This window comes from Natator depressus, chromosome 3 (genome assembly GCF_965152275.1).
Source record: "Natator depressus isolate rNatDep1 chromosome 3, rNatDep2.hap1, whole genome shotgun sequence".
Classification (NCBI taxonomy): Eukaryota; Metazoa; Chordata; order Testudines; family Cheloniidae; genus Natator; species Natator depressus.
In genome coordinates, this window is record NC_134236.1 from 135911209 (window position 1) to 135933478 (window position 22270).

Below are 22270 nucleotides of genomic sequence, written 5' to 3' on the forward strand. Positions count from 1 at the left end.
TGGAACCCCCACTGGTAAAAACACTGACGGTTCTTCAGCAAATGTGTTTCTTACTTGTTTTTGTGGTGTACTTAATGTTGTATCTTTCTGTATGTATATTTGTTTTGATTGTCATGTTTGTTTTACAAAAAAAGTTTCAGAATCAAAGTCGCACAAATTTTCATTATCCCATCTGATGGTTTTCCATTTTTCATTTAATTCTGTCTGTCTATACTGTCTCACCATGATCATGATAACCTTGAAAGTGCAATTTTTCTCTCCTCCCAAAGCCCTTTCTTTAGTTGACAGATAATGGAATGCATTTGTTTAATCTACACTTGCATTATCTGGCTATTGTTGGGCACTCTTCTCGTACAGGATTTTTTTTTTCTTTTAACAAGACTTCACAAAGAAACTTGAATATGTTCTTGGGTCAGAATGATTTTTCCTAAACCTGATTCACAATTAGCTGGTGAGGAAACTTCTGTAAAACTTACTTGCCATTTGAAACACATACCCTCCTATATGACAGGCGTGGTTTGCCTAAAATCATTATTGTTGTTTGTGATGTATGGTTAAATAGATCAAACTTATTATGCAGCAAGGAAAAGAGAGCTTGGGTCAGGCTACTGGAGTTCTGCTTTAGCCAAATACAATATCCCTGAAATACAAATCGCTTTGAAATCTGTAGATATTAACAACAATAATACTCTTGACACCTTTTATTTGAAAACTTTAAACGGCTTTACAAACAATTAAGCCCCACAAACGCCTCTAAAATAGGTAACCATAATTATACCCATTTTATAGATGGATAAATAAAACAGTGAAATTAAGTGATTTCCCCAAGATGACATAGCAAGTCATTTACCCAAGTTGGGAAAAGAACCCAGAAATTCTGACATCCACTTTCTTCCTTTAACCATCAGACTGTGCAGCTATCCTGTTAAGAGTTTCAATAGAAGATTGATTAGCAGTCTCCTTAAAAACATAGACTTACTACAATTATCTGAGATTGATTATATTTTAATTGGAGTTAATATTCATATTCTTCATTTAATACAATCTCTACAACCTACTAAATAGTAGTATGTTTGAAAAAAAATACTAAGATTTAGAAGAACTTCTTTACTAATTGAAAATAGATTTTTAGACCCATTTTTCATTTCATTAAACCTTTTGTGAATCTTGCCCTTTGTTAGAGGAATATTGTAATTGCATTTGACTGATCTCACTTGAGAGACAGCTTTAAAATACTGCCATGTAATTTTAAATTACAAAGGATAACAATACTTTATTTCTGATGCCTGACAATATTTGTCATGTGCTACAATGTCACCTTTGGTTCAAGGCCAGGTGATTTTTATCTTCAGAAGACTCATAAATTTCCACAATAGCATTTCTATAGAAAGGACACTTAAACAGTAGTTGAGAGCTCCACAGGCAAAACTCTACTTGTTTTCTCAGCCTTATTGAATAATCCATTCATTTTTAAACTATAAAATGGAATGAGGTTTAGAGAGATGCATAAAACTATTGTTAAAATTAACTTTTAGAATGATGTTCTTTAAGAACATAAGAATGGCTGTACAGAGTCAGACCAATGGTCCACCTAGCCCAGTATCCTGCCTTCCTACGGTGGCCAATACCAGGTGTTTCAGAGGGAGTGAACAGAACAGGTAATCATCAAGTAATCCATCCCCTGTCGCCAATTCCCAGCTTCTGGAAAACAAAAGCCAAGGACTCTTCAGAGCATGGTTTTGCATCCCTGCCCATCCTTCCTAATAGCCATTGATGGACCTATCCTCCATGAACTTATCTAGTGCTTTTAAAAATCCTTTTATAGTCTTGATCTTCACAGCATCCTCAGGAAAAGAGTTCCAGGGGTTGAAAGCACTGTGTGAAGAAATACATCCTTTTGTTTGTTTTAAACCTGCTGCTTATTAATTTCATTTGATGACCCCTAGTTCTTGTGTTATGAGAAGGAGTAAATAACATTTCCTTATTTGCTTTCTCCACACCAGTAATGATTTTATAGACCTCTATCATATTTCCCCCTTAGTCGTCCCTTTTCCAAGCTGAAAAGTCCCAGCCTTAATAATCTCTCCTTATATGGAAGCTGTCCCATACCCCTAATATTTTTGTTGCCCTTTTCTGAACCTTTTCCAATTCCAGTGTATCTTTTTTTGAAATGGGGTGACCACATCTGCACACAGTGTTCAAGATGTGGGCATATCATGGATTTATAGAGAGCCAATATGATATTTTCTATGTTATTATCTATCCCTTTCCTAATGATTCACAACACTGTTAGCTTTTTTGACTGCCACTGCACCTTGAGTGGATATTTTCAGAGAACTATCCACAATGACTCCAAGATCTCTTTCTTGAGTGGTAACAGGTAATTTAGACCCCATCATTTTTTATGTATAGTTGGGATTATGTTTTCCAATGTGCATTAATTTGCAGTTATAAAGCTGAATTTCATTTGCCATTTTGTTGCCAGTTACCCAATTTGGTGAGGTCCCTTTGTAACTCTTGGCAGTCTGCTTTGGACTTAGCTACCTTGAGTAGTTTTGTATCATCTGAAAATGTTGCCACCTCACTGTTTATCCCTTTTTCCAGATCATTTATGAATATGTTGGATAGGACTGGTCCCAGTACAGACCTCTGAGGGACACCACTATTTACTTTTCTTCATTCTGAAAACTGACCATTTATTCCTACCTTTTGTTCCCTTATCTTGTAACCAGTCACTGATCCGTGAGAGGACCTTCCCTCTTATCCCACGACAGCTTACTTTGCTTAAGAGACTTTGGTGAGGGACTTTGTCAAAGGCTTTCTGAAAATCTAAGTGCCCTATATCCACTGGATCACCCTTGTCTACATGCTTGTTGATCCTCTGAAAGTATTCTAGTAGATTGGTGAGGCATGACTTCCCTTTACAGAAAACATGTTGACTTTTCCCCAACAAATCGTGTTCATCTATGTGTCTGTTCTTTACTATAGTTTCAAACTATTTGCCTGGTATTGTAGTCAGGCTTACCGGCCTGTAACTGCCAGGATCACCTCTGGAGCCTTTTTTAAAAATTGGCATCACATTAGCTACCCTCCAGTCGTCTGGTACAAAAGCTAATTTAAATGGTATGTTACGTACCACAATTAGTAGTTCTGCAATTTCACATTTGAGTTCCTTCAGAACTATTGGGTGAATACCATCTGGTCCTGGTGACTTATTATTGTTTAATTTATCATTTTTTTCCAAAACCACCTCTAATGACACCTCAGTCTGGGACAGTTCCTCAGATTTTTCACCTAAAAAGAATGGCTCAGCTTCGGGAATCTCCCTCACATCCTCAGCCATGAAGACCGATGCAAATAATTCCTTTAGTTTCTTTGCAATGGCCTAATCTTCCTTGAGTGCTCCTTTAGCATCTTGATCGTCCAGTGGCCCCACTAGTTGTTTAACAGACTTCCTGCTTCTGATATTCTTTAAAAAATAAATTGCTGTTACTTTTTGAGTTTTTGTCTAGCTGTTCTTCAGATTCTTTTTTGACCTTCCTAATTATAGTTTTACACTTCACTTGCCAGAGTTTATGGTCCGTTCTGTTTTCCTCAATAGGATTTAACTTCCACTTTTTAAAAGATGCCTTTAAATACAATTTGCAAAGTATCTAATATTATAATCTACTGACATCTCTTAAACAGATATTGTAAATTTGAAAATCAATTTTCAATCAATTCAAATCAAAACCAAATCAATTCAAAAACAAATTTTTTTATCTGTTTTGTGAATGACATGTAAATTATAAAAAGGAAATTGTTTTAATATCAAAATTTATTTTTTCTTTTTATGTTGTTAGGTGCTTTTTTAATTTCTCCCCAGTTGAACAATTGTAGTTAGTTTCTAGCCAATTTTATTGTGATAGTCTTATATCAGTACATTGCTGGAATCTTTGGGGGAAAAACACTGCAGGGAAATGTTGATTAATAAAGTGTGGTTTCAGTTGGATTTTTTGAATGTAATGGAATTATTTCTGTTTGTCTTAGGTTCTTAAAAAGCTTATTTTTATAAAATCTAAATATTGTGGGAAATGTGACCTGATCGTTGTCCCTTTAAAGATTAGCCTTTCACCAATCTGCATGACTGGCATACATTCCATTTGATAACACAGATAGAATAAAATACAGAAGAGCTGTTAAAAATCAATAATAGTACAAATTAGTTAAATAGGCCCCAGTCCTGAAAAAACATACTCATTCTCTTAACTTTAAGCATGTTTTTAATGCCATTGAGCCTGATTCTCAATTACACTAAGGCCCATTCGTACTGCTTTAGCAGTTAACTTTAAGTATGTGCTTAAGTCTTTGCAGGACATGACCTCGTGTTAGTGGCAGTCACATACATCTTGAAATTAAATTCATATCAGCAATATTTATAAGCTGTTGAAGCTGATAAGGGAGTGTTCTGAATCGGTGTATTTCCTGCTAGCATTACTGCATCCTGTTGCTTGGGAGAGTTGCCTGCTTCAGCCTGTGCTGTAGCAATCCTTTCCATCTTCACATCTCCCTAGCAGCGTTTCCAACTATGAGGGCCCTGCACTTCTGTTTACATGAGTACTAGCTTGCTTGGGCTAGCAGAGGTAGTTGTGCGTGGCTCAGTGGAGGGTGTGTGTGTGTAGGGGGGGAAGAAGGTTACTTTATCTGGTTTTCTGGTTTGAGCTCTTGAATGATCTGTTTCCTATGAGATTTATTGTAACTGTGGGGCAGTAAAGAGACAATGACAGACATGTGGCACTGGTAACTCAGCCAAACAACTTCTGAATCTTTTAGTGGAAATAAATTAACTGGTGTTACTATGGCAGATCTTTGCTGTTTGACAATTGTGCATTCATCAAAATTGGGCCTTTGTGCCTTTTAGAATGGTAAATATTTTTAAAATATAATGTCCCACAGATTTATTTAAATATTAGTAGCAGTGGGGATTTCAAAATGGGGGGTATGAAAGAATTAATGAACTGAGAATCAAACACTTTCAAGGAGATACATATGCTTGTTACATTCAATCTTATTTTTATTTTACTGCAGACGTTGCTTCTGTTTGTATACATCATATTATCAGACTCGCAACTGCACACACTGTAGGCATAAAGCCATTCATGTGTGTAACCATACCATTTATGTGCAACATGGGCAATGGCAGCATTTTAACCAAATAGTTACATGTTTAAGCAAATGTACTATAGTATATACATCACATCAATTGCAGCTAACCTAAGCAGTGACTCACCTCCCTAAGTCATGCTATATGCAATACGTATATTTGTAAGTACACTATATGTATAAATGTTTGTGTGTGGAGGCATGAATTTGTGTATGTGACGCCAAAAGTGGCTTGCTTAGATTTTAAGCAAAGAAATGGATCTGAATTCCAGAGGTGTCACTTGTAGTCTCCAAAGAGACACCTCTTTGTAGTTATTAAATAATGTTTTTATCCTGAAAAAATGCTGATGTTACCAGCATTTCTTTCTGAGTCAGATTATGGTCTGTTTTTTTAGTGCCAAGGATTTGTCATTCTAAAAGAGATTCAGATATTTTACTGCTTAGAAGAATTTGATCTCTGTAATCAGTACAGGCATACTGCTCAAAACTGCTTGTGATTAACATTGAAACATGTATATCATTTGTTTTTAAAAAGGAATCTATGGGTCTGATTCTCCACTGCCTTTGTTGCTTGTGATGGGGGGCATACAACACTACCTTTCTGACTTGGTAGAATTTTGTGTATGATTTGTACTCATTTTACACAGATGTAAATACATTTTCCATGAGGTACTGTGAATGATCAAATCCAATATATTAGAAGGAGGGAGGATAAAACTGAAACAATAAAACCTCAAAAGACAGTCTTTCTGAATACGCATTATCTCAATGAAAATCCACTTATAGTAACTCAAGTTATGAAACCTTCTTTATAGAGACATTGAATGAAAGACCCAAACGCTTTGCAGTGTGCAAATTGCAATTTCTTTTACAGCAAACTGATTCTTATAGTGAAGTTGATGTGTCAGGAAATGATTTCATTATAAAGGAATATTGCTATCATTTAATTCAAGGCTTTCCTGTCCCTCCCCACCTTCCCTGAATGTCTCCAAAAGCTGAGAAGGGGAAAAGAAAGAAAAGCAAAAGTGAAGAGGTACTGAGAGGGAGGTAAAATGGTAGAAGAGGAAATGAAAATAAATATTTTCAGCCAGTTTAAAGGACATTATCAAATGATTTATATTTTTAAAGTCCTCCTCAACCATTCCTCTTACTTTGGACTTTCCCTCTCACCATAGTCAAAGTGATGCTGAAGTTTTTAATAGCACCAAACTTGTATCTAGTGTTGTTTTTATGTATTTTATTAATATAATTTTTTTTAATATTCAGTACACGCGCACACACACACACACAACCACTTAAAAGTCAGGCCTGGGACACTCAGTATTGGCAGGTTATAAGCACTATGGTCTCGCTAAGCATATGCTTTTAAGTGCTTTGCTGAAATAGGGACTTAAGTACGTGCTCTGTTCAAGCACATGAGTATTCCATTAAAATTCATGTTTGGAGTGCTCAGCACCTTGTGTTATCAAAGTCAATATGAATATTAATTGTTTTTGAGAAACTTTTTGAGTGAGAAATGAAAGTGAGAAACCAGTGCAGTTAAGTGCTGTTGAAAGCTCCTACCAAGCTTTGTACAGTAGTTTGTTTAGAAAAGCCACCATTTTTTCTTGTGACTGTACTTCTTTAACATTCACACCTCATCTAGGCCCTAATTCAGGAAGTGTTCATGTGCTTAAATATTTAAATATTTTCCTCAATTGAGGTCCTAATTTTGCTGCATCTACTGAACTTATTTTTCCTGTCACTTTTTATTATGCCCTTCCCCCACCGCCCACCTTTTCCAAGTGAAAGTGGTCAGTTAGCCCACATGGCACAGTCACTTAGAAGAAAAAGAAAATATCCACCTGGCAAACTTTTTTTTTTAAAGGTGCATGTGGGGTGGGCTACATAAAATACATGTGAAATATTGCTCTATTAAAAAAAGTTATATTGAAACTATCTTTAACTGTAAGAGTAATATAAATAAATTTTACTGGAATTATTAATGCAGGTAGTTTTTTTTTTTAACATTTCCTTAATAGTCTTGATCTGTGTTCTTTGTTTATGCCAAACTGCCACTGAAGTCTGAGAGAGATTTGGATACTCAAGGAATGTGTGCTTAGGCCTTTTGTAGGCTTGATCCTGGAAACACTTATATATGATTTATTTTCCTTAAATGTGTTGTCCCCTTGAAGTCATTGAAGTCTCACGTGAGTAAAGTTACATGCATATGTTTTTGCAGGCTCAGGTTCCATAGAGGTAATTGAGATTCTGCAAAAGTAATACTGGATCCTGCAAGGTTCTGAGCATTCTGGCCCCAATCCAGCAAAGCACTTAAGCACATACTTAATATTAAAACATGAGGAATCCAACTGAGTTATAAACATAAAATGCTCAATATTGCAAGATGCTGAACATTCCAAGTCCAGCAAAGTGTTTAAGCATCTTGCAGAATTGAGCTCATATATAGTACTGTTGATTAATATCCTACTTGTATGCACAGGATCCTCTTTTAGTCTTTTGTGTTTCGTTATTTAATTAGTTGAAAGGATTTTCAATCTTGTACAGTTGAAAAGCTATCTATCTGGTATTAATGTCTGACCCAGAGACAAATTGTGTTAAACATCATCTGTAGTACTTGATTCATTGTCAGGGAGAGGACTATGCATTTTTTTTTTCTTTTTGCCATTTCAGTGAGAATGCAGCAAGAATTAGGGGGAGGAAAAAAAGACATTTTAAGTCTCCCTATGTTTGCCGCATTTTTATATACACCTGGTGATACTTGGTTTGGTCACCAAATATTGTGTCTTGCTGGCCAACAGGGAAAAGAGTGAAATGATTTTATATACTTCTTTTAATGTTCACATTAGTTTTCAAAATGGTTTTGCTTCCTAACCCTACCATTATACTGAAGCCTCTCACTTTGAAAGTCACAGACTGCGGACTGGTAAGTCCATTGGCTATTTGTAATTGTAATCATTCATAATTTTTATGTACAGTAAGCATCCAATCATATTCCTGTTTATACATTATATATATGCATATATATTATCTCTCTAATTCAAGCACTTCCAGTTTGGGAGAAGTTTTATATTTTTGTTTAACTCTCATTATTTCTTTTATTCACCAACTGAAAAGGATAATGTTCTTAATATCACATTGGATTTAAAAGTTCAGGTACCAGTCCAAAATGCCTCCTATTTTTAAGAAAACTTTCAGAATTAATATACTGTACTTTTTCAATTTACTTGCATTTTTGTCTTTTATTTTCATGCCATCATCTACAAGTAACAAATGATTGCACATTAAAATTCTCTATATTTTAAAAAAAGTTGTTTCCATTTTTGCCAAGAAACCATTTGTCCCCAAAATATTTGTATAAAGCCCTAATAATGAAATCATTTGCCTTTAATACCCCAGTGTAGTTTTGCTTGCTATTATGTCTTCCCTCTGTGCGAATTTATCGAGCTTCCAGTTCTACTTTGTTAATCCCTGATCTTTCCTAGAGCCACTAATGCTTCCCCTTTTCTCATGTAAACTTCCAGGTTGACTCTCTGTACTGATACAATTAATTGAATGGAGACCATGTTAGTGTACCAGATTTTCTTCAGCAATTCTAAAGATCTTTTACAGCTCTAGACACCTGGATAACCGCTATCTATAGAAAAACTAGGCCGTAGGGCCAAGTTCTGCAAAAGTCCTTAAGGACGTGCTGAAGTCCATCCCTATTCAGAAAAAACACTTAAGCACATACTTAGTGGTTTGGTTAACCAGAACTAAGGGAATTTGGTGGCTAGTATCCCCTGGCTTTCAATGAGAATTGGTTGCCTAACTCTTTTAGACTCCTTTGAAAATCCCAGGTTAAGTGTTTTCTGAGAACATAAATGTCTATAAAGTTGTTGGCTTAGTTTGCTTTTAAAAATATATTTGTAGAGGTCTCTTTTCTGCAATACTTGATTAATTTTTCAGGCTTTTCAATATTTATCAGACATTGGAACAAAGTAAATCCAGTATTAACCTTTGTACATGATGCAGACTTCATGCCAACAAAAACAAAAGAAGAGTGTAAAAGATGGATTTTTTCTAAAATGTTGCCAAGCCCATGCTGCCGCATTTTACAGAGAGAAATTTGTGTCTTGAAATGTAAATGTTCTTTTCTTATGGAAGAGAAATAGCACCTATCTGCCAGCCACATGCCATGCTTCAGATAGAATAGTGGCTATAAATTGCATTTTATATGTTTGTTAATGGTGACTTTAGATTAAATATGGAGATTTGGTAAGGGGAGTGGGGAGCTAGTTGACAGTCTGTGATAATTTGTACCTCCATCTGGCCTTTCCACAGGAGAAAAGGTAATGCAGGATGACGAATTCACCTGTGACCTCTTCCGATTCCTCCAGTTGCTTTGTGAAGGACACAGTTCAGGTTTGTGGGCAGGCTGCCAGTCAGCTGAGCCAAGGTGATGGTAACCAGGGATAAAAGCTCATCAGTGCTGAAGGCTTGGCAAGTTTTAAGGAAATATTATGAAAGGTTCCTGAGTAGCTGAACTGTACGTGAAAGAAAAATATTTATGGGGAGTTAAAATGTCAAGTTTCCTTGTTCATTTAAACATTGGGAGAAAAAAATGGCTCACAAAATGATAAAACTCCTGGAGCATGAACTATGTGAAAGGTAAATTAAATAGAAAATGAAGTTTACTCTAGTTTTAGCTCCTGATCACTAACTGAGAGGAAAGTCTTAAAGGAGGGCTTTGCAGCAAACATATTGTACTTTGGCATGCAAAGTATTTTTAGAGTTCTGGTTCTCACTGAAGGTGGTTAGGGGGCTTAAATGTCATCCCAGGAGCATATGGGAGATCTTCATTGAAGGAGGAACAATAGTTTTTCATATATAACATAAGGAAATACTAGCAATTTCTTTTAAAGTATTTTTAATATTAGTTCACTTACTCATATACTTTGTGGTATTATAAAAAAGATTCCAGTTTATAGCTGTCAAACATATTCATATCATTGTCATCAGTAATGGCATAAGATTTAATTCGGATTTCATTTAGACTAGTGTAAATCGGGAATAATTCTAGTGACGTTAATGTAGTGACATCAGTGTAAAGTTGATATAAGTGAGATCAAAGTCAGACTTATAATATGTTCACAGGAGAAACCAGATATTAGAACTTGTAAACTGTTACTTGATCTCCTCAATAAGATGGTACCATTCAGGCAGATGTAAACGGTTCAGTGAATTAAAATATGGATTTAAACAGGAAAGTTACTTAAAAGATGTTTCAATCCTTTAAAGTAGGCTTTGACCAATGGATTGTACCAGAATTTATTTTAATAAATAATTCTGAAAATATTTGAGATTTAAATAAATGTTAATTTGAACTCATCCTCTCATTTTTAGATTTTCAGAATTATTTGAGAACTCAAACTGGTAACAACACAACTGTCAATATTATCATCTCCACTGTGGATTACTTATTGAGAGTTCAGGTAAACCATCTTACATACTAATTGCAAATAAATACAGGTAGCTGTATTTTAGCATTTTTGTTGTTGTTTCTAAAAATTCCAGTATGTGGAAAATCAACCCTTTTTCAGTTGTTGTTGCTGTTGTCAGTATTACTATGTGACCTTGCAAGTTCTTTAGAGGCTCGGTGGTAATAACGATAAACCTTTTTATGTTTTGGAGCTCATTTTGATGAAGTTTCAGCTGACATTCTTTAAGGGAGATGGAAAGAAGAATTCTGTGCACAAAGAATATTCAGTTCCTTGATTTAGCTAGCTGACAGGCAGACAGTATAAAGACACATTGTTCACATGAACAGCACACAGCACTGTGTTAATGATTTATTCAGTTTAAGGGCCCATATGTGTATGTAAACCTTGAAATAAACAAAAAGCCCAGATAATCTAGACAAAAGTTAGATTTTGAAGGGATTTTTGGTTTTGTTTTGTTTTTCCCTGTGGGTTTCACTGGAGATGAGAGAGAAAATGCATTATGTTGATGATACCTAAAATGTCTGAGATTATTTTAAATCCATATGAATAAATGGATATTTTTTTTGCTCACAACTAAGTTTGCTTTTAAAGTCTACTTTATGAAAATGCTGATGAACACAGGAGTGGCAGTTTGAATATCTGACCTGCATGTGTTGTTTCTTATATCTGTTTTATAGGAATCAATTAGTGATTTCTACTGGTATTATTCTGGGAAGGATGTTATTGATGAGCAAGGACAACGTAATTTCTCCAAAGCAATTCAAGTTGCAAAACAGGTCTTCAATACTCTCACAGAGTATATTCAGGTAAACTGCTCATTGCATGAAATTAGTAAGAAATAATGTTTTGAAATATGTTTAGTAGCCATTTGTTATTTTTTTGCAAACTAAGAATCTAGCAGATTCCCAGGTATCATTGAATTATCTCCTCTTTTGCTAACCAAGACTTCTTGTGTCCCAGTATGTAGCCAGTTGTGTCCTTTTCTTTCCAACAGGAACCTTACCATTATAATTTGTTTTGCACCTCAAGACTGGACTACTGCAATGTATCATACTATGTTCTTCACGTTTGCTTTATCTGAAAAGTAAAACTAATGTAGAATGTGGCTGTGTGCTTAGTAAGTAGAATATCATGGCATATTCAGTCAGTGCTCTGGCTTCTTGTCAGTTTGATTATAAAGCTCTGAATACACTGCTTGAGAAAACTCTTTCCCCATGACATATTGCCACATTTCAGATCTGCAGAGACTTGCCTGACCTGGACCCTCTTTGCAATAAACAAGAAGAAACTGCTGGCAGGATGTAATGAGCACCATAAAAAAGTTCTAGAAGAAATTAATAATTCTGTACTGAGTGCAGGGCTTGGAAGGGGTGCAACAAATAAAATATGGAGCGCCACATTGAAGGATAAGAAAAAAAATGGAATAGCTGTCTCATTCCATGAGAACCATCCATTCTGTGCACTGACTAAGGCAAGGGGTCTCATAGACTTTAAGGCCAGAAGGGACCATCATGCTCATCTAGTCTGACCTCCTGCCCATTGCAGGCAACAGAAGCTCATCCATCCACTCTTGTAAAAGACCCATAACCTCTGTGAGTTCCTGTATTCCTCAAATCTTGATTTAAAGACTTCAAGTTACAAGGAACCCACCATTTACACTAGTTTAAACCTGCAAGTGATCCATGCCCCATGCTGCAGAGGAGGGGGAAAAAAAACCTGGTCTCTGCCAGTCTGGCCTGGGGGAAACTTCCTTTCGGACCCCTTATATGGTGATCAGTTAGACCCTGAGCACGTGGACAAGCTCCGCAGCCAGACATCTGGAAAATAATTTTCTGTAGTAACTCAGAGCCCTTCCAGTCTAGTGTCCCATCACCAATCTTTGTAGGTCTTTGCTACTAGCAGTTGCAGATCAGCTACATCCACTCCATAAACTTATCAAGTTCAGTCTTGAAGCCAGTTAGGTTTTTTGTCACCACTACTCCCCTTGGAAGCTCGGTCCTATGGAAAAACTTGAATTCTGTCATTTCCTAACTTTTGAGTACTTGACTTTGCAATCTTCATAATGTCATTTAATGTAGTTTTTCTTTTCTATGTAACTAGCTAGAATTTTTAAAGAAAAAAATGGCAGTCAAATTCTCCTAGGTTTAATTTTAATGTACCCTTTATTGTTCTCTTAAAAAAGGATGTGTGATAAATGTTAGTGGAAAGTGTTAGGCAGCCTTAACATGGTTCACTGCCATTTATCCTATACTATATTGGATCCTCTATCCATGTACAGAACTTTTTTCCCCATAAGTGGGCACTCTACGTGCAGATTGAGGTCCCATATAATTCATTTATTTCTTAATGAATGTCACTACCAGTATGCTACAATATACTAGTCTTTTCCCATGTAAAATAATCGAGTGAGAAATGCTGCTTATGACAATATGAAGTGATTTAAAATAATTTGGGGGCTTTTTTCTGATTACACAATATTTTCATTATGGAAGTTGAGGTTCAACTGTCAGGAGATTGTTTAAAACTACACTATATGAAATCATGGCAATTATATTAATCAATGAAAGGATCATTCTGATAAGCCAAAAAGTAGCTTTATCTGATAACTATTTTTGAGAAATTATCCCAAAAATTAATGCTTAAAAGATAGGGACAGACTCTGATCACATTATATGTCAGGAGTAATTCCATTGAAACTAAATGGACTTACAGGACTATGAAACCTATATGAGTGAAGATTCAGGCCCCTAATCATTGTAATTTCTCTTGGGAAGGATTTATTTAAAGACTGAGCATACAGACTATACTTTTTTATTCACATTCAAATGTTCATTATGGAAATCTGTATTATTTTACACTTCATAGGAGTGAATTGTGAAAGTACTAGCTTGAATAAGTATTAGCAGAGGCTGGTGATATGCAAGTGTATACACACAGCTCTAACAGATTTGGCCCGCTACACCCAAACTATTCTGTTCACAGTGTTAATAAATATCTTATTCATTGTCCTTTGAAATATCATCTGATTTTTGTAAAAATATTATTATAGCATTGTAACACCAGACAATGTTTTACAACAGGTGAAACTTGCTGAACAAAAAACAAGAGGCCTGATTCAACTCTTCTTAAAATAATTTTACCACAACCTCATCATTGTTACTCCTGATTTACAAAAAGAAAAGTACTCCTTTTCTTTTTCCGAATACAGACTAACACGGCTGTTACTCTGAAACCTGTCCTGATTTACACTTGCTTAAGTAGAGGAGAATTAGACTAAACATCTGTGCCCCTCATGAGATTCTAATTTAAAGGTGCAAACTGGTACTCTTCTGTGAACATTGAGATCCATTTTTTGTGGCTCCCTCTTTACACAGAACTTTGAAAATGTGGCTTTAGTTGCCTTAAAGCAAAGGAAGTGGTAGGGATATTCTACAGTAATTGTTATCAAATGAAATTGTCATTCCATTTATGTTTCCGCTTTCCTTAACAGTTCCTAAAATGCTTGTGTAGCAGCTCTCAACTGGTCATATTTTAAGTAACCTGATTCTAATTTTATCCTAATGTTTGATGTAATTCTCTTGCATATAAACCCTGTTCTCCTTTTCTTGTCATCTGCATGGTAGGGTCCATGTACAGGGAACCAGCAGAGTCTGGCACACAGCAGGCTGTGGGACGCAGTGGTTGGTTTTCTCCATGTGTTTGCTCACATGCAGATGAAACTATCTCAGGTATCATGTACTTTTTTTTCTTATTTTTTAGTTACTAACTTTTTACAATACATTAGCTGAATTGTTGATCGAACAAATTATTTTCATATTAAGAGAGCGTGACCGGAACAACAATGCAAGGGAATATAGAAGAATTGAGGCAGTATAGGCTATGAACCAGTGGGAGAGAAACTTGGCCAAGTGATTACAGAATGACACAGCAACTTCTATGATCCAACCCATTCTTAAGACACCAACTTCCTCTGTAACTTTGGGCATGTCACTCTGTGCCTCAATTTTCCCATCTGTAAAGCAGAGTCATACATACCTTCTTACCTGTCTCGGGGGGTGTGGTGGAATATTTGAAAAATAATTTGATGTACTCAGATTAAAGGTGCCCGACAAGTGGGAAATGTTTTTTTATTGTTGTTATCATTATTTTTAATCTCTGTTGTTACTTTTATAATATTTAAAGTTATAGAGCTCTGAAGACCAAGATTTTGGCTATTTTTATTATTATTATTTTAGATTCTGATATGATTCAAGAATCCAGTCTTTGCGTGTACCACAGAGATGAAAGTTGGGATTTAGTGTCGAGTGAAGGTTGATTTCTTAGTTCTGCTGAACTTCTTAGTGCTATAGACATTCTTCGTCTTCATGAATAGGCATATTCTCACAGCAGGTGGCACTGTAATGAGTGCAGCCTTTCCTAAATGATAAAGAGGAGACGCGTACAAAAATAGAGGTGCACAAAAAGCCTACACATATTGTCATGGTTACCAAAATATACTTATTTTAAGAATGAAAAAGTAGGCTTGTTCCACAACGTGTGGAAAGTCTGTGGCCAAGCCAGGAGTAAAATCCTCTTGGGTCCCAGTGCAGTGCTTTAAGTATGAGAAGACATCCTTTTCTCTTATTAAAAGTTTCTGCTTTCTGCTTTATTCACTGTTCATCCTTTGCACTGAATGAGGCAGGACTCCTATGGTAAAAAAAAAATGTGATCATGTTATGTCATAAAACCTTACGAGGGGACAGAATTAAATATGCACGAGCAACCTTAATTCTGGTACTTCTTAACTTTTGGTTGCTTCATCTTGTATGTTGGTTTTTTGTATGTAATTTCATAGATATTAAAAACCTATAAGAACCCACCACCCCGCGATACTCCATCATATGGAGCCATATTGACCCTCAGCAAGGGTTGTCAGCAGAGTTTGAATCTAGGATCTTTGGATCCACAGCACAGACCTCTACCACTTGAGTTAGAGGAGTGACTGATAGCAGTAATATCTTCTTATCCTGTATGTGGATTGGCTGCTAGAGAGGACTTGACACACACTTTGCCAGCTGTTTGTTAGGCAATAGGGTAATGTTGGGATTCAGGATTCCTGGGTTCTGTTCCTGGCTTAGGAAGGAAATGGGGTCTTGTGGTTAGAGAATGCACACCTAAGTGCATAGATTTGGCACATTCATTATAAAAGGCAGTATGGCTTAAGGTTTGCAATTACAGGTTTGTATTCTCAAATCTGTCTGAAGTGACCTTGGACAACGTTTTTCTTACTACATCTGTCAAATGAGAGACTACTTGCCTGCCTCCTTATTTGCTTAATAATAGGGCGAGGGAAGTTTATAGAATTATTAATATTAGTTGCTAGATTAGACCTGATGGTTTCCTCTTAGTCTATGGGACAGTGGCAATGTCTTTTTCCCATTTGGAGCTCAAGCTCTTGGGGACTGGGAGCATGTTCAGTATCTCAGTATAGTTGACATATTGAGAGATCTTTGAGGTTTTGAACATGCCTAATGCAGATGGGATGCTCAGGTATTTTCATAGCAAAGTTTTAATAAATTCCTCGGAACAAGTGTAAATACTGATTTTCAGAGTCTTTTATAAATTGACTAAATCTGGGTGGATTTCATTGGGGTTGCAAATGGTACCTCTTTGGTGTCCTCATAGAGGCTGGCACTAGAGCTCTTCCAAGAATGGTTGGAAATAGATTTGAACGTCAGCAAAACTACTTATTTTCCCTAACTTTGTAGTCGGAAGCCACTGAACTTTTTATGGTGAAATATATGCATGAGGCACAGAACAAACATGGGGAAATTTCAGACGAAATAGTTAAAGATTGTCAAAGTTCTATGCAATTGAAGTTTAATAACTTTGTTTTACTTCTTATAAAATGTTCCCAACTATGACTGATCTGTCACTTTTTTTGGTCTTATTTGAGCTCTTTGTAACTCAATGCTATTGCTGTTATGACACTTTTCTTGCGGCCATGTGGGTGGGAACCTGATCATCCCAATACTAACATCAGTTTAGCAAACATAAAGTATTATATAGGCATCATCTCTTCAACTCCGACACAGCTGCATACTATCAGAAAAGCTTTTCTTTTCTTTATTCTCCATAGTAGCTCAACTTGCACTATGGCTGTATTAAATTGCTGTTTCTTCTAAACATATAAAAGTAAGAGTGTGTGTATGTATTTTGCTACTATATGAGAGTAAATAGTTGGATAAATGTGTTTTCCTTTTATTTTCAGATCTGACATAAAGGGCCAAATACACTAATGGCCTCTCAGCTTCTCAGTCTGATTTTCCCTAAATGAAACCTACATGTGCACACACAAACACTAGTTCAAGTTGGCAGTTGTATGTGTAAAATACCTGTTTTACAAGGACAAGTTTCTATCTGTGCAAAATATGTGCATGCAAGATCAGAGGCTGGGTTGAGGTTGTTAAAAATATTGGCCCCAAATAGTCTTATTTACAATGGATTCATGTTTGCAGGATTCCAGTCAAATTGAATTACTGAAAGAGTTAATGGATCTTCAGAAGGATATGGTGGTCATGTTGTTGTCTATGCTGGAAGGTAATTTTAATTTATTTTAAAAGTTTATTTTGCAAGTATTATAACCGTGTCTTTTCCTCTGCATATTTTTTTTCACAGCAAAACCAATGTCTCTTCCTTTTTTAGTATTTTAATGTTCATTAGTTTATTATCAGAAGAGTTGTTGATCTTTAAAGGCTCATGGGAATTATTATAACTATAATTTACATGGTGAGCAATAATGTAAGAATTAATTAAATCAGTGTTAATTATGCACATGCCAGCTCAGTTTGAATCATTACAAAGATTTACTTATTTCCATGTGTTTGGCTTCTGTTTTGGTTCAGATGAGATGCTATTTGCTGGTGACGCTAGAATCCAAGGTTCTTGCTACAGAAGGAAGCTTCACTATTTATCAGTTGTTTTATTTACTGTGTGTTAGCAACTTCAGTGTGCTGCATTTAACATCACACTTTTTTTGTATTGACAATTACCATAACCATGAAAGAATGGGCTTTGAATTCATCTGGGTAGGTCTATCATGGCTGTGGGGGATTGTCCTGTTTAACATTTGCAAAAGCTATCGTTGCACCTCAACTTCATGCAGTAGCATACAGCCATTGTAAAATATGGCTTTATTTATTGATTTGCAGTGGCCACTGGGACCTTCAGTCAAGGACCAGGACCACATTGTGCTAGGCATTGAATGAACAAAGATCGTCCCAAAGATACCTATTTTCTCCCTCAGAACCAGAAAGCCTAATCTCCACAGCATATCAAAGCTCCTCAGAGGAATGGCAAGAAAAGTCTCAATGTCACTCCTAAATTCCATCTCCCATTCAGCACTCTGCTAAATGTGAAAGAAGTCTTTGATGTATACATACTGACATTTATCTCCTTCTTTCAAAAGCAGTGCTTATACTTACTTCTGTTATTGCATCTCTGTAGAATCATAGAAGTGTAGGACTGGAAGGGACCTCGAGTGGTCATCTAATCCAGTCCCCTGCACTCAAGGCAGAACTAAGTAATAACTAGACCATTCCTGAAAGGTGTTTGTCTAACCTGCTCTTAAAAACCTCCAATAACGGAGATTCCACAACCTCCTTAGGCAATTTTGTCCCCGTGCTTATCTGCCTGACAGGAAGTTTTCCCTAATGTCCAACCTAATTTTGCCTTGCTGCAATTTAAGCACATTGCTTCTTTTCCTATTCTCAGAGGCGAACAAGAACAATTTTTTCACCCTCCTCCCTGTAACAACCTTTTATGTACTTGAAATCTGTCATTATGGCCCCCCTCAGTCTTCACTTCTTCAGACTAAACAAACCCAGTTTTTTCAATCTTTCCGCATAGATCTTGATTTGGTATAGTATTTTTAAATGATAACCTGTATAGTTATACACTGAAAACTTGCATGCAACCAGATCGTTTAGTAATTTGTAAATCTTACCATGTGATGATTTCAGTAATCATTATTAAATGCTTTTATTTGCCAAAATGTTCATTGTCACCAATGACTGGTTATTGCATGTTGCCACCTTTAGGTAATGTTGTGAATGGAACTATTGGCAAGCAGATGGTTGACATGCTAGTGGAGTCTTCCAACAACGTGGAGATGATTCTGAAGTTTTTTGATATGTTCTTAAAGTTGAAGGATTTAACTTCATCTGATGCATTCAAGGAATATGACCCTGATGGTAAGGGTATAATTTCAAAGAGGGACTTTCAGAAGGCCATGGAAAGCCATAAGCACTACACCCAGTCTGAAACTGAGTTTCTACTATCTTGCGCTGAGACAGATGAGAATGAGACTCTGGATTATGAGGAATTTGTGAAACGGTTCCATGAACCTGCCAAAGACATTGGTTTCAATGTTGCTGTTCTCTTGACCAATCTTTCAGAGCACATGCGCCATGATACCCGGTTGCAGACTTTTCTTGAGCTAGCAGAGAGCGTTCTGAATTATTTTCAGCCCTTCCTTGGACGCATAGAAATCATGGGTAGTGCAAAGCGCATTGAGCGAGTTTACTTTGAAATAAGTGAGTCAAGTCGAACTCAGTGGGAGAAACCTCAGGTTAAAGAGTCAAAGAGGCAGTTTATCTTTGATGTAGTAAATGAAGGAGGAGAGAAGGAAAAGATGGAACTTTTTGTTAATTTCTGTGAGGATACCATCTTTGAAATGCAGCTAGCTGCCCAGATCTCTGAGTCAGATTTGAATGAGAGGTCCGCAAATAAAGAAGAGAATGAAAAAGATAAGCCTGAGGAACAGGACCCTAGAATGGGCTTCTTCTCCCTTGTGACTGTCAAGTCAGCCTTGGTAGCCCTCAAGTATAATATAGTGACTCTTACAAAAATGCTCAGCATGAAGAGTCTAAAGAAGCAGATGAAGAAAATGAAGAAAATGACCATGAAGGACATGTTCATGGCTTTATTTTCTTCCTATTGGAGCATCTTGATGGGCTTACTGCATTTCACCTGTAGTGTTTTCCGAGGCTTCTTTCGCATCATGTACAGTTTGCTACTCGGAGGAAGCTTGGTAGAAGGGGCTAAGAAGATCAAGGTAGCTGAACTTTTAGCCAATATGCCAGATCCCACTCAGGATGAGGTACGTGGTGAAGGGGAAGAGGGAGAGAGGAAACCCACAGAAGCTGCATTGCCAGCAGAAGATCTGACCGATCTGACAGCTTTATCAGATGATGGTGACCTACTCTCAGACATATTTGGCTTGGATTTGAAAAGAGAAGGAGGCCAGTATAAGCTGATTCCTCATAATCCAAATGCTGGTCTGAGTGATTTGTTGAGCACACCTTCCTTACTTCCATTACCTGAGATGCAGGAAAAAATTCAGGTAACAAACTATATTTTTATCCACCATGTTTCAGTCTGTTCTGTGTGGATCAGAAATAAAACTTACAGCTATGTTTGTGTGATTTTAGTTTTTTTCTTAAGTGTGGCATGCTTTTTAAAGAAGAACAGTGAATTACCAAAGTTTAGTCTTTCTGGGATCACGAGCTTGAAGCTGCTCAGACTAGTCCATGTTATTTGGTTTGCTTTTGAATTCAAAATTCAGTGTGTCTTTTGTAAATGCAGAAGGAAATGTAATTTTCCCTCACTGTAGCATTGGTTAATAAAAAATGCCTTGATGTTCTGCAGTATGACTGTTGCCTTTTAGCCATGTTTTGGAGGCTGCATACCGTATAATGCTGCTTAGACTTTGTAGATGGGGTTGTTTGTGTTGGTAAGGGGCAGAGCTCAACAGCCCGGGGGCACACTTCTGTTTTGTCTTATGTTCCTAAAGGTCATGCTTCAGGGTTTCATCCAGGTATCTTCAGGGGTCAAGGTATTCTAGGAGGGTTTTGTTTCAGTCTCCTTCCTCTGAAGCATCAGGAATGGAGATGGGACATTGGACATGGAGGGCACAGAGCATTCTCTTTCTCAGGTGCATGACTGGTTGGTTCTTGCTCATGTGCTGAGGGTCTCACTGATCAGCATACATGGGGTTGGGAAGGAATTGTTCCCCAGGTCATATTGGCAGTGACCTTGGGGACTTTTCACCTTCCTCTGCAGCCTGTGGGTACAGGTCACTTGCCAGGATTATCTGGGTATCACTTAATCATTTCCCTGCCATTGCAGGGCTTGGATCACTGGTACATGTCAGCCCTTCCTAGTCTCTTCCTGTTTCACCTACCAATTTAGTCTCCTGTAGGTTGTAATACTTTGATCTCAGTTTTATTGTTGGGTTCAGTGTGCGGTGATAAGTGGTATTGGTGGCCTGTGATATAGAGGAGGTCAGACGAGATGATCTAATGGTTCCTTCTGGCCTTAAACTCTATGACATTTTTTATCTGACTCATTCAAGGAGCAGAAAGTGAATGAAGATGAAAAGGAGGAGAAAGAAGAAACTAAATCGGAACCTGAAAAAGCAGAGTAGGTATAACCCTAGATCTTGCTCCTAAGAACTGTAATTTGTTTTTCTGAGAAATCAGTTTTCTTTACAGGTAGTCCCTTGCTACTTCATTTCTGTGTCATAGAGACATCTCACATGTCTGAATGTAGGTTTCCTTTCACACATCATCCTCTCTGGCAAAGGAGCCCCTCATAGTCCCAGTGCAGTGAAACCAGCATAAAATTGATGCCATTATGGTGGTTTTATGCCTTTCTTTATTCCAGTCCATCCTTCCCAGTCCCGTTTCCGGCTGTGATCACTGTATTTATGTGACACCTGGGATAGCAGCAGCTTTCTCTATAGTGCTGCTCTATGATAAGTCTTTTAATGACTAGAATTTACACACTGTCTCACACTACCTCCCTCCCTTCCCCAGGAGAGTTAAGAGTGTAACTTTCACTGTATGTCCAGGCCAGGGCTGGGCTGCTTGAACAGACAAATTCCCAATATCACTTGGAACTGAGTTCTCCTGTGTTCAAGGCCCCATGTACTCCACATAAAACTGAACCTAATGTCTACTTCAACAGCCCAAGCTTCTGTAGCATTCTGGTGCAGAAATTCCACAGGCGCATTTATCAGAGGGGTAGCTGTGTTAGTCTGTATCCACAAAAACAACAAGGAGTCCGGTGGCATCTTAAAAGACTAACAGATTTATTTGGGCATAAGCTTTCGTGGGTAAAAGTGGGTTTTTTACCCACAAAAGCTTATGCCCAAATAAATCTGTAAGTCTTTAAGGTGCTACCGGACTCGTAGTTACAGGAGCATTTGAATTTAAAACTAGAAGTCTAAATATGTAAGTAGTCCCTGCGTGCATTTGTTTGTGATACTGAATGCAATTTATTGTATGCTGTTCCAAAGATTTCACTTTTCAATCTTCCACACACGTCATCACACACACCAAGGGGAACCTGGAGGTTTTGGCAGCTGGGCAGAGAATAATTAGGGCCTTTGGCATTTGAGCAGGTTTGGGAGGCAGAGTGGGATTGTGGGACAAAAGCGAACATGCCTGAAATTTAATAGTTATTTTTAAGGTTCAGAGTTAAAACCCCTTTAAGATGGAAGAGGGAGTTTATCACTCCTAGAACTATTGTTCCAGGCTATCTCCTGATTAAGGAAGAAAATGCTTTGATTTACATTCAGCTCTAGAGCTGTGCCGGAACCAGAA

The 22270-nt window shown here is 37.0% G+C and overlaps 1 protein-coding gene across 1 annotated transcript in view; it reads left to right on the forward strand.

The window, feature by feature from the left end:
• Positions 1 to 22270, forward strand: part of RYR2 (ryanodine receptor 2) — a 698126-nt gene that overhangs the window by 614176 nt on the left and 61680 nt on the right. Inside the window, exons 85-92 of the mRNA XM_074948896.1 lie at positions 8036 to 8068; positions 9466 to 9546; positions 10528 to 10616; positions 11303 to 11431; positions 14249 to 14353; positions 17123 to 17204; positions 18704 to 20007; positions 21019 to 21086. Coding sequence (XP_074804997.1) covers positions 8036 to 8068; positions 9466 to 9546; positions 10528 to 10616; positions 11303 to 11431; positions 14249 to 14353; positions 17123 to 17204; positions 18704 to 20007; positions 21019 to 21086 — 1891 coding nt within the window. The remainder of the gene's footprint in view (positions 1 to 8035; positions 8069 to 9465; positions 9547 to 10527; positions 10617 to 11302; positions 11432 to 14248; positions 14354 to 17122; positions 17205 to 18703; positions 20008 to 21018; positions 21087 to 22270) is intronic.